General features: G+C 48.9%; 1 protein-coding gene and 1 long non-coding RNA gene across 3 annotated transcripts in view; one reads left to right on the top strand and one right to left on the bottom strand.

Moving 5' to 3' along the window:
- Positions 1–12,189, bottom strand: part of LOC140419726 (uncharacterized) — an 80,480-nt gene that overhangs the window by 20,919 nt on the left and 47,372 nt on the right. The window lies entirely within an intron of this gene.
- The window catches only part of LOC140419724 (uncharacterized), a 92,499-nt gene that overhangs the window by 41,036 nt on the left and 39,274 nt on the right, over positions 1–12,189 (top strand). Inside the window, exons 8-11 of one of the 2 annotated variants that reach the window (XM_072503661.1) lie at positions 3,942–4,244; positions 4,335–4,652; positions 5,743–6,063; positions 7,496–8,228. In XM_072503661.1, the coding sequence (XP_072359762.1) occupies positions 3,942–4,244; positions 4,335–4,652; positions 5,743–6,063; positions 7,496–7,878 (1,325 nt within the window). In that variant the 3' untranslated portion in view covers positions 7,879–8,228. Of the gene's footprint in view, positions 1–3,941; positions 4,245–4,334; positions 4,653–5,742; positions 6,064–7,495; positions 8,229–9,429; positions 9,573–12,189 lie in introns of those variants that run through there. The other variant, XM_072503662.1, reaches the window with a different exon arrangement.

Below are 12,189 nucleotides of genomic sequence, written 5' to 3'. Positions count from 1 at the left end.
AGTTTGCAAAGTGCCTTTTTATATTTCCCTTCAATGTTAAATGGCATGAGGCACCATTCACCCAATCAGATAAGCATTTCTCCGGACTCTGTAAGGATTTCTGATGTGAGGCCACCTAACACAAGGGGCCATTAAATGTCGAATCTTAGCGAGTAATGGAAGGATGGGCTGAACAACTGACAAAACTGCAATATTTAATATCAACACTGTGCAGATTAAACCCTAGCTTGATATTAATGACTATATATGGCGCACATCAAAACTAGCCTTGAAAATCTTTGTGGCACTGTGACAAACCTCAACATGTCCAATACCAATTCATCAGTATTCAGGAAGGGATTATTGTGTAATGAACAAGGTCATTTAGTAACTCCATAACAAAAGATCCATTGGGAAATAGTGATCACAATGCAATTGAATTCCATATTGAGTCAGAAACTGCCATACTCCAATACCAACCACAAATATTATACTTAAACAAAGTCAGTTATGTAGGTATGAGGGGATTGTAGATTGGGTAAATAAATATAAAGATGTGACAGTAAAAAAGTGAGAAACATTTGGAGCAATCATTGAGATGTTCAATAAAAATACATTCCATTAAAAGCAAGAATGGGACAATAAAGATCCACATAAAGATGGCTTACAAACAAAGCTAATGATAGTGTGAAATTAAAAAGAGTCTAATAATGTTGCAAAGAATGTTAGTGCGCCAGAGGGGCGAAATTCTCCCCCAACGGCGAGATGTCCGCCGACTGGCGCCAAAGCCGGCGCCAATCAGACGGGCATCGCGCCGGCCCAAAGGTGCGGAAGGCTCCGCATCTTTGGCGGCCTAGCCCCAACATTGAGGGGCTAGGCTGACGCCGGAGGGATTTCCGCCCCGCCAGCTGGCGGAAATGGCGTTTGTTTCCCCGCCAGCTGGCGCGGAAATGCGGCGCATGCGCGGGAGCGTCAGCGGCCGCTGTCAGTTTCCCAGTGCATGCGCGGGAGCGTCAGCGGCCGCTGTCAGTTTCCCGCGCATGCGCAGTGGGGAGAGTCTCTTCCGCCTCCGCCATGGTGGAGGCCGTAGCGGAGGCGGAAGGGAAAGAGTGCCCCCACGGCACAGGCCCGCCCGCGGATCGGTGGGCCCCGATTGCGGGCCAGGCCACCGTGGGGGCACCCCCCGGGGTCAGATCGCCCCGCGCCCCCCCCCCAGGACCCCGGAGCCCGCCCACGCCGCCTGGTCCCGCCAGTAAATACCAGGTTTGATTTACGTCGGCGGGACAGGCAATTCCTGGGCGGGACTTCGGCCCATCCGGGCTGGAGAATCCAGCGGGGGGTCCCGCCAACCGGCGCGGCCGGATTCCCGCCCCCGCCCAATCTCCGGGAGCGGAGACTTCGGCGGGGGCGGGATTCACGGCGGCCAACGGCCATTCTCCGACCCGGCGGGGGGTCGGAGAATGACGCCCGAGGACTGAGAGTGTTTTAGAAAACTGCAAAGATTGACCAAAAGGTTGACAAGAAAGAAAAAAATAGAATTCAAAAGTGAACTAGTGAAGCAACATGAACTCAGGTTGTGTGGCACTTCGTACATATACAAAAAGAAGAGTTATTACCACAAATGTTGGCCCCTTAGTGGCAAAGGCAGGAGAAATGAGAATGGGGCATGAGGAAATGGCAGAGACATTGAACAAATATTTTGTGCCGGCCTTCACAGTCGAAGGCACAATTTACAGACCAGATATAGAGGGGTTACAAAGGGGCGAATGAGAGTGAGGAACTGAAGATCATTTCTATCAGCAGAGGCAAGGCTACTGGGGAGGTTGAAGGGATTAAAACTGAAAACTCTCCAGGAGCTGAAGGTTAATATCCTAAGGCTCGAAGAGGTTGCTGTCAAGATTGTGAGTATGCTGGTTAGGATTTTCCAAAATTCCCCAAACTCCTGTGGATTGGACGTTAGAAAACATAAATAACACTGCGATTCAAGAAAGGAGGGTGAGAGAAAATAGAAAACTACAGACCCTTAGCCTGATGTAAGTTGTCAGAAAAATGTTGGAATCTATTGTTGCTGGAATCTATTATTAAGGAGGAATCACACACTTAGAAAATCCTAGTCTGATCAGACAAAGGCAACGTGGGTTCACAAAACGAAAATTATATCTGACAATTTGATTTTTTGAGGACTTAGCTCCAGGGGTAGACACAGGGGATCCGGTAGATGTTGCACATTTGGAGTTTTAAAACGTTCAAGAATGTGCCAAATAAAAGGTTAATACACCAGGTATGAGCTTGTGCTGGGGATATCAGCATGGATGGAGGATTTGTCAACAGAGAAACAGAGTCGGGAGAAACATGACCTTTTAAAGTAATCAGGCTGTAACTAGTGGAGTGCCACAATAATCAGTGCTACAGACTCTGCTATGTGTTGACAAGACAAGTTTGACTGTAAACTGAGAAGAGGACACCAAGAGGCTGCAAAGAGATATAATCCGGTTAAGCTAAATACATGTTAACCTTTGTTACAAGCTGACCGGAAGTCTTGATTCAATCGCACAGGGATTTGTTGGGATCAGACCTATTAAACTGTGTCCAGTTTTGGTCTTCATATCAAAGGAGGGATGTACTTACCTTGGAGGCAATGCAGAGAAGATTCACTCGATTGGTTGCTGGGATGGGAGGGTTGTCCAATGATGAGAGTCTGAGTTAATTGAGACATTCTGGACTTTAGAGAAATAAAAGGTGATCTCTTTGAAACAGCGAAGATTCTGAAGGGGTTTGACAGGACCGACACTGAGAGGTAGTCTCCCCTGGCTGGGGAATCCAGAACATGTGGACGCAGCCTCAGGATAAGGCATCAATCATTAAGGACTGAGATGAGGAGGAATTTCTTCCATGTTGTGCATTTTTAGCATTGCCTCCTTCAAAGAGCTGTAGGTGCCCCAGCATTGAGTATATTCAAGACTGACATCAATATGTTTTGATTCTTCATCAAATGAAGGGATACGGGGAGTGGGCTGGAACAGGCAGTTGAGGAAGAAGATGAACCATGATAGTAATGAATGATGGAGAAGGTTCGAGGGGCTGAATGGTCCACTCCTGCTATTTCTTATGGTTGTATATTCACTGGAGGATAAAGATTGACACTGAGTCAAGAAGGAGACAGTAGGACAGGTGATCAAAAGCTTGGCTGAAGAGATGGGTTTTAAGGAATGCCTTAAACAAAGTGACCGAGGTTTAGGGAGGGAGTTCCCGAGATTAGGATGGAGGTGGCTGAAGGCACAGCCTCCAATCCTGGGGCAAAGGGAGGGGAGATGTACAAGAGGCCAGAGTTGGAGGAATGCAGTGTTGTGAGGCTGATGAAGGTTACAGAGGCAGGGAGAAGTGAGACCAGACAGACACTCGAACAGTAGGATAAGAAGTTTCAAACTGAGGTAACCTCAGGCTCACTCTGAATGGAGAAGATTCAGTTTGTTCAATGTCACAAATCAATACCAGCTCCACAAGGCCTGTCAGTAAATAAGCCTTTGTTCAAATGTTTCTCTTTCTAATTAGACCACTTGATATAAACTGGAGATTGCATTTTATTAACATTACCACATCTAAAAGACACTCAGACCCACATCTCAAATTGCAGACCCCACCGCAGATCCAATGGTCAGATTTGGGCAAATGGATAGAAAACAGATCCGGTGGGTTCTTGATGCTCTCACTGTGTTTCTCGATCAAAAAATAAAACTAAGAAATGCAAGTTGACCTCAAAATAACCCTGTTAATGTGCTACAAACTAAGCTGCAGTATAACCAGCCCAAGTTTTCCAGTTTAAAAATGACTGTGGTTTAAAGTCACTTTTGTCCTCTCCTTCCATTGCTGATCATCAATAGAAAAGTCTTGTCTGAGATTCTCAAGCCTGCTGACACCAAACAATGTCAATTTCTCTGAAGTTTTCCCTTTCTCATTCCCAGGAATGTCTGTCTTTCTCCGAGATCCCTCTGTTGAAGAGGTTTGGATGAACAGGACTGCTACCCTGGAGTGCTCAGTGGTTTGTTCTGATCCAAGCTCGGTCCAGCTCTCCTGGGAAGTGAGCAGCAAGAAAAGAAGTGAAGGAGTTTCGACTCAGTCACCGACAGAGGAAGGGAGCCTGCACATTATCATCAGCCAACTTCAAACCAGTGCAGAGGAGTGGGAGAGCGGGGTGGAGTTTGTGTGCTCTGCCCAGGGTGCTTCCTCATCTGTACCAGTGTCCAAACGGATAAGCAGTGCAAAAGGTGGGCAGGAGATGGGACATTAATGACCTGAATCTGTTAAACTTGTGGGAAAAAAGACTAACACTTCCTTTGTTTACCCATATGTTCCAGTTGTGCCAAAAGGTCCCAGGGTAAGACTGCTGCCTCCAACAAAAGAGGAGATGAAGATGAAGAACACAGCCACACTCGAGTGTGTGATCACTGGATTCTACCCGGACCTCATAAACGTCACCTGGGAGAAAGATGGCGCTCTGATCTCCTCCAAGACCCGTGCTGGACTCACTGCTCTGGAGCAGGCTGGGACATTCAGTGTCAGGCACTACCTGACTGTGAGTGCAGCGGAGTGGAAGAAAGGCTCGACCTTCATCTGTGCAGTGTCTCATCCAGCCTCCCACTTTGGCACCAATGGGACAGTGAGGAACGTCCAAGGTATGATCCTGGGCCTAGCTCCAATATTGACGTTGCTGATCCCAAAGGCTATAAACTCTACGAGGGTCAGAAAGTACAACACCAACAATGTGCATGTGTTTATGCAGTGGGTGTTTGAGTAGATCAGTAATCCAGAGGCCTGGACAAAGAAAGATACAATTGCATTAATGTCCCCCTTTCACATCCTCAGGATGTCCCAAAATGTTTCGCAGCCAAAACAGTCCTTTCCATGAGGTGCAGTCAGTGTTTCAATGTAACGACAGTGTTGACTAATTGGTGTGTAGCAATGTCTCACACACAGCAATATGATGATCATATTGGGGCTGGTTTAGCACAGTGGGCTAAACAGCTGGCTTGTAATGCAGAACAAGGCAGCAGTGCGGGTTCAATTCCTGTACCAGCCTCCCCAAACAGGCGCCGGAATGTGGCGACTAGGGGCTTTTCACAGTAACTTCATTGAAGCCTACTTGTGACAATAAGTGATCATTATATTATTACTATCAGATAATCTGTTAAACATTGTCCTCCCTCCCCTTTCCCTTTTTCAAATTCCCGACAATGGTATCTGTTCATCCCGAGAAAGGGCCTTGGTCTCACGTCTCTTCCTGAAAGACGGCACTCAACACAGTGCAGAGCTCCCTCGGTACTGGTTTGCCATTCTTGATTATGTACTCAAGTATCTGTAGTGGGGCATGAACATACAACCTTCATATGTGGAGGACACGTATGATCAATAATCCAGAGAACTGAGTTCAATTCGATGACAGCTTGGGAATTTGAATTCAGTTTTAGAAAGGAAACAATTAGGAATTAAACGCTCAAATCTGTGAAACAGAAGCTGTTAGATTGTGGTAAAAACCCTAATAGTTTGTTAATGTTCCTTTCGGGAAGGCTACCTGCTGTCTTTATCCTGTCTGTCCCAGATGTGGCTCCAGGCACAAACACATGTGGTTGACTCATAACTCTCCTCTGAAAGAGCTGAGCAAGCCACTATTGTACATGTGGTGATGCGCATGAAATGCCAGCCTTGCCAGCGATGTCCACGTCCCATTGGGGAATGATTGAATAATAATTGTAATTTTTCTCCCAGGTGAATGTGTAGACACTGGGATCTCAGTCACTTTAAGGAAGCCTCCTTTCGAAGAGATCTGGAGGAACAGGACGGCGACTATTCTCTGTGAGATACTTCACAGTGATTTAGAGGGAGTCAGGGTAACCTGGCTGGTGGATGGAATTGAGAGAGAAGATGGAGTGAAGACTCAGGGTCCAAAGAGGGATGGAGACAAAGACATGATCTTCAGCAGACTGACGGTCCCTGCCGCAGAGTGGGAGAGTGGGGTGGAGTATTTGTGTTTGGTGGAGGATAAGAGTTTGCCAACGCCGGAGAAGAGATCAATTAGGAAAGCCCAAGGTACGTGTGGAAGGAACTGCAGCTCTGATCTTCGCAAATGAAGTGATTTACTACCATCTAGTGGTAAATATCTAGCACGGGGTGGCAGACTGTGTTAAAGGATCCATTGGGCAAAACCTGCTCAGAAACAGATCAAATAAAACCTCGAGTCACCACAAAGACCTCACTCCAGCTCACACGGGTGCCTGTGGGATGGGTGAACAGGGATGGGAGATATACAGAGAAGAATGAGCAGCTTTCACAAATTGACAAAGAGGCTGAGTCAGGTCAGCCATTGAAGAGATGAGGGAAACTGTTGGTCTGAGGTATAGGCTAAGATGACAAAATCCATTCCAAGGAAAGGGAGATGGAGCAGACACCACATGACCAGATGAATCCCTGAAGCCTCCCTCTTGACAACAGTAAGCATGGTCTGGAAGTGGATCTCTGGTTCTTGAACAGAAGGCAGCCATTTGGTCCATCGTGCCTGTGCTAGCTCTTTGCAAGAGCTATTCGATTAATCTCACACCCAATCTGCTCTTTTCCAATAGGCTTACAATTTCCTTCTGACAAAGAATATGTCCCCCTTGTGAAAGTTACTATTTAAAATCTGAGTCCACCACCCTCTTTCAGACTGTGCATTTCAGATCATCATAACTCACTCAGCAATAAAAATCCCACCTTCCCTCAGGTTCATTAACCAATTCTCTAAAATGTCTGTGCTCCGCTTACTCAATCTCCTGCCACTGGAAACAGTCTCTCCTGATTTATTCCATTAAAATCCCTCATGAATTTAAGCACTTTGATTAATTTGATCATTTGAAGATCAGCCCAGCCCCAATCACCATTCAGACATTCTTTCTGCAGATTGCCAGTTGTTCATTGTCTGCCGATGTTTAAACTGAACAGATTATCCTCAGCGGCAGTGATAAAATCAGTCAGATCAATGATCCTGCCTCTCGGACCCCGACCCCAACAATGACCAGAAAGAGAATTGTCTTTAGTTTCTGATATGGGAGCAGTCCCTGGGGATGGAGAAGTTGGGCAGCACGGTAGCACAAGTGGACAGCACTGTGGCTTCACAGTGCCAGGGTCCCAGGTTCGATACCCGGCATGGGTCACTGTCTGTGCGGAGTCTGCACGTTCTCCCCGTGTCTGCGTGGGTTTCCTCCGGGTGCTCCGGTTTCCTCCCACCGTCCAAAGACGTGCAAGTTAGGTTTATTGGCCATGATAAATTTCCCTTAGGGTCCAAAAAGGTTAGGAGGGGTTATTGAGTTATGGGGATTGGGTGGAAGTGAGGGCTTAAGTGGGTGGGTGCAGACTCGATGGGCCGAATGGCCTCCTTTTGCAATGTATGTTCTATGTTCTTGTCCAGGTTTGTGTAAGTGAACATGTGGGGTAAATACAGGATGAGAGAAAGACTCAGTCTAACCTATGTCGTCTCTGTTTCCAGTTGACGTTAAGACTCACCCTCAAGTCTACCTCCTTCCCCCTTCGCTGGATGAGATGGAGACGGATCAGACTGCCACCCTGGTTTGCCTGGTCACCGGATTCTCCCCCGCAGAGATCTACCTGGCCTGGATGGCCAATGACACCCTTCTGAAGTCGGGATTCGTGAACCAGCCGGTGACTGAGGATGGCAGCAGCGGCTGGAACTCGGGCAGTCAGTTGACAGTCTCTGCAGACGAGTGGAACAGAGGCACCACTTACTCCTGTGTGGTGGGACACGAGTCAGCCACAACAAATCTGTTCAGGAGCATTAATAAATCTCACAGCAAACCCACCCTGGTCAATGTGTCACTTGTCCTAACTGACAGCTTTAAATCCTGTTCATAACATCTAGCCATTCAATCACCCATTTATATAATTAATGTAAATGGATGGTTAACGCAACCAGAGGATTGTTGTGATCTCTGTAAAATCTCTCTTCTGGTGGCAGATCATTCAAAACATGAACAAAATCTGACCTTGCTCCACAATTGTGAAAAAAAACTATATTCAGTGATCCAATCAGACAACTAACATCCCTTTTCTCCAAATGTCGGAAGGTCCCGAGTTCCTTTGGAAATATTTTTGTGTTGCATTTGATCAAGTGTGAAACCTGTGCCAGACCCCACGAAGGGTTAATTGTACGTGGCAAAATGTCAATGTCCTGATCCAATTTCAATAAACGTGATGTGAAAAGGTTTCAGTTTTGAGTGTTGATTGTTGGTGTGTTTTGGGAGACAGTAAATGAGTAACTTGGACATGGGGTGTGGTGAGTGTAACATGCTGGTGACCAACAGAGTCTTTGGACCTGCGCTTTCCAAATCTCCCCCCATTGGGATTTCCTCGCCTCGTGTCTGGGTTTATTGTAGGCTAATTAATAAGAGACTGATTGCTATGATTGGTCCACAACTCCATCATCATTGTGTCATACTAATATCAGGGGGGTTTGGTCTTTCTCGATTGACCAATTTCAATTTGCACACACTAAGTTCCCACAGTAAGAGCTGTGAGAATGACCAGATCACCTGGTTTTCGGTGTTTTGGTTGAAAGATAAATGTTGGCTGGTTCAGAACACTGCAAAGAACTCCCTGCTCTTCTTCCACTAGTGCTGGGGGATCATTTACAAATTAACATCAGCCTGAGGGCCATCGTTTAACGTCTCGTTCGAAGGCGGCACCTCCTACACTGCAGCACTTTCTCAGTCCTCATCGGAGTGTCGACCTGAATCACGCACTTAAGTTTCTGGAGGGAAACTTGAACCCACAATCTTCTGACCCAGAGGGGAGAACGCGATCCACGAAACCACGTCACAGCCTTCCATGAATTGCAGGTTTTCAGATCCCATTTGGTCCCTCACTTTCTCACACCACCAGTCACAAGAATTTGTGTCATTGAGCAGATGAGGTCAGTGTTGTACCCAGTAACAACACAAGTTCATTTCACCATGCCTTATAAAATATTAGGTTGACTGAGATATTAATCGAAGCAGAGAATCAAAAAGAAAGAAATATTTGAAGTTATAAAGAATCTCATTCTGGCGATGGGGATAATCTCAGAGTGCTTTACAATCAATGGATTTGTTTGCCAGCCAATGGGTGTTACTGGAGACCAGGAGTCAAAGAGAGTGTGACAAAGAGAGAGAGAAAGTGGGAGAGGTAAAACAGAACGAGAACAGAATCTCTGAGTGAGAAAGGGAAGGTAGTGCGAGAGGGAGAAAGCCAAAGAGGGAGCCAGAACCAGAGAGAGAGAGCTGGAGAAGGAGAGAAAGACTTTCTAATGATTCACTGCTCCCAGTGATCCTCCAGTGTGATCTCCTCCTTCACTGTATTACCTTCAAACTATGAAGATGTTCTGGACCTGGATTTAAATTCAACCGCTCCAATTTCTCTTTGTTTCAGAAAAACCTCAGGATGTGAGAGGAGAGGAAGGAAAGGAAGAGATGGGAGATTTGGAGGGAGATGACAACGCTGTGACAGTCGCTGCCTTTGCCATTCTCTTTATTCTGAGTTTCCTCTACAGCACCTTTGTTACTGTTGTCAAGGTAACCAGACTTTAACTATCTAATGAACAACATACACAGACTATAAAGCCAGGGTGTATCTCCAACTCATTGTTATTATCCGACTCTAAGGGGGGGATTCTCTGTCTCCTGCCCCTGGTATTGGGGGCCCCAATGCGTTGGAGAATCGCACGGCGCCGATCCGAACGCGATGATGCTCCAACACCACACTGGTGGCGGGATCGAGGTTCGCGATGGCGTGCCAGCGGGAGGATGTAAATGACCTCAGTAGGCCCGGCACTCCATTCTGTGGCCATCCATGATTCTCCGGTCCCCAGTACCGGGAATAACGTTGTTGGGGATTACAGATGGTCGGGCGAGATTCTCCAATAATGAGGCTATGTCCCCAAACCCGCGTGAAAACGGGCGCGAATCACTCTAGACTATTTTCTTGCAAGTCCGGGGTGATTCTCCGTTTCTAAGTGGGCTTGCAGGGCCCCGGAATGCTCCACGCAGCTCCGACTACCGATACGGGGTCCTGCACGTCCGGCCGCGGGTCCGCACAGGCGCGCAGCGGCCGCCTGCGGCGCCGGCCCCGCGCGACATGGCGGACCCACGCAGAGGGCTGGCACCGGAGAAGTAGGCCCCCCCATATCGCGCGCGCCTGCCGATCGGTGGCACCCGATCGTGGGCCTGGCCGTCATGGAGGTCCCCCCCTGTGAACGGAGAATCGGCGGACTGGCGATGGGGCGTCGGCGCGTGAATCGCGCCCGGCCCGCGATTCTCCGACCCGGCCTGGGGTCAGAGAATCCGCCCCAGATTTCTGTCCTTTAGTGTCCATGTCCCAGAATAAGGTCAGATTCCTGTCCTTTCGTGTCCATGTCCCAGAATTAGATCAGTTCCCTCTCCTTTTGTGTCCATTTTCCATAATAATAATAATAATAACAGCTTATTGTCACAAGTAGGCTTCAAAGAAATTACTGTGAAAAGCCCCTAGTCGCCACATTCCGGCACCTGGTCGGGGAGGCCGGTACAGGAATTGAACCTGCACTGCTGGCCTTGTTCTGCGATACAAGCCAGCTGTTTAGCCCACTGTGGTAAGATTCCCTGTGCTTAAGATTCCATCTCCCAGAATAAGGTCCGATTCCCAGTCCTGGGGCGAAATTCTCCTACCCGCCCCGCCAGATTTTTGCTCCGACCGGCTGGCGGGAGTCTCCGTAACACCGGCCGGTGAATGGGGTTTTCCATTGTGGGGCAGCCCCACGCCGTCGGGAAACCCCCGGGCGCCGGCAAAACGGAGACTCCCGCCGGCGGAGAATGACGCCCCTGAAGTGTCCATGTTCCAGAATAAGGTCAGGTTCCCTGTCCTTAGGTGTCCGAATCCCAGAATAAGGTCCAATTCCCTGTCCTTAGGTGTCCGAATCCCAGAATAAGGTCCGATTCCCTGTCCTTAAGAGTCCGAATCCCAGAATAAGGTCAGGTTCGATGTTGTTTTGTGTCCAGGTCCCAGTATAAGGTCAGTCCCTGTCCTTTGGTGTCCGTCTCCCAGAATAAGGTGAGATTTCCTGTCCTTTAGTCTCCATTCCACAGAATAATGTCAGATTCCGGGTCTTTTAGTGACCATGTCCCTGAATAAGGCCAAATTCCCTGTTCTTTATTGTCCATGAGCGGGATTCTCCCTTCTGACGGCCGTGTTGACTCCGTTGTAAATACCGGAGGGTTTAACGTCGGTGTCATCGGATCGCGAAGTAGCGATCCTCTGCCCGATAGGGGGCCAGCACGGCACTGGAGCGACCCACGCCGCTTCAGCTGCCGATGCCGGCGTCAAATGGGCGCCGCGGGTCTGCGCATGCGCACTGCGACCGGCGTGAACTCGCGCATGCGCGGTAGCTCCTTCTCCGCGCCGACCCAGATGCAACATGGCGTAGGGCTACAGGGGCTGGTGCTGTGTAAAAGAGGCCCCCACCAGGTGAGGCCGGCCTGCCAACCGGTAGGCCCCGATCGCGGGCCAGGCCACGGTGGAGGCCCCCCTGGGGTCGGACCCCCCCCTCCCCCCCCCCGCTACCTCCACCAGGCCGCCCCCGACAAGATGGATGCCAAGGTCCCACCGGGTAAGACCACATGTGAACTGTGCCGGTGGGACTCGGGCTTTCTTGGCGGCCACCCGGCCCATCCCAGGCGGAGAATCACCGGGGGACCCACATAGAGTGCCCCCCGACTGGCGGCGCACCTTGAATCGGTGACCGGAGAATCGGCTGACCGGCGTCGGGGTGGAGTCGTGCGAATCTCACCCGGCCCGGAGATTCGCTGAACCGGCGCGGGATGAGAGAATCCCACCCAGGGTCTCAGAATAAGGTCCATTACTGTATACCCCACAGAATAAAGGCAAATACCCTGTCCTTTAGTGTCCATGTCCCAGAATAAGGTCAGATTCCCTGACCTTTAGTGTCCATGTCCCAGAATAAGGTCAGATTCCCTGTCCTTTAGTGTCCATGTCCCAGAATAAGGTCAGATTCCCTGTCCTTTCGTGTCCATGTCCCAGAATAAGGTCAGATTCCCTGACCTTTAGTGTCCATGTCCCAGAATAAGGTCAGATTCCCTGTCCTTTAGTGTCCATGTCCCAGAATAAGGTCAGATTCCCTGACCTTTAGTGTCCATG

This window comes from Scyliorhinus torazame, chromosome 5 (genome assembly GCF_047496885.1).
Source record: "Scyliorhinus torazame isolate Kashiwa2021f chromosome 5, sScyTor2.1, whole genome shotgun sequence".
Lineage (NCBI taxonomy): Eukaryota > Metazoa > Chordata > Chondrichthyes > Carcharhiniformes > Scyliorhinidae > Scyliorhinus > Scyliorhinus torazame.
Note: the sequence above shows the minus strand (reverse complement) of the source record. Positions and strands in the feature narration are given on the sequence as shown.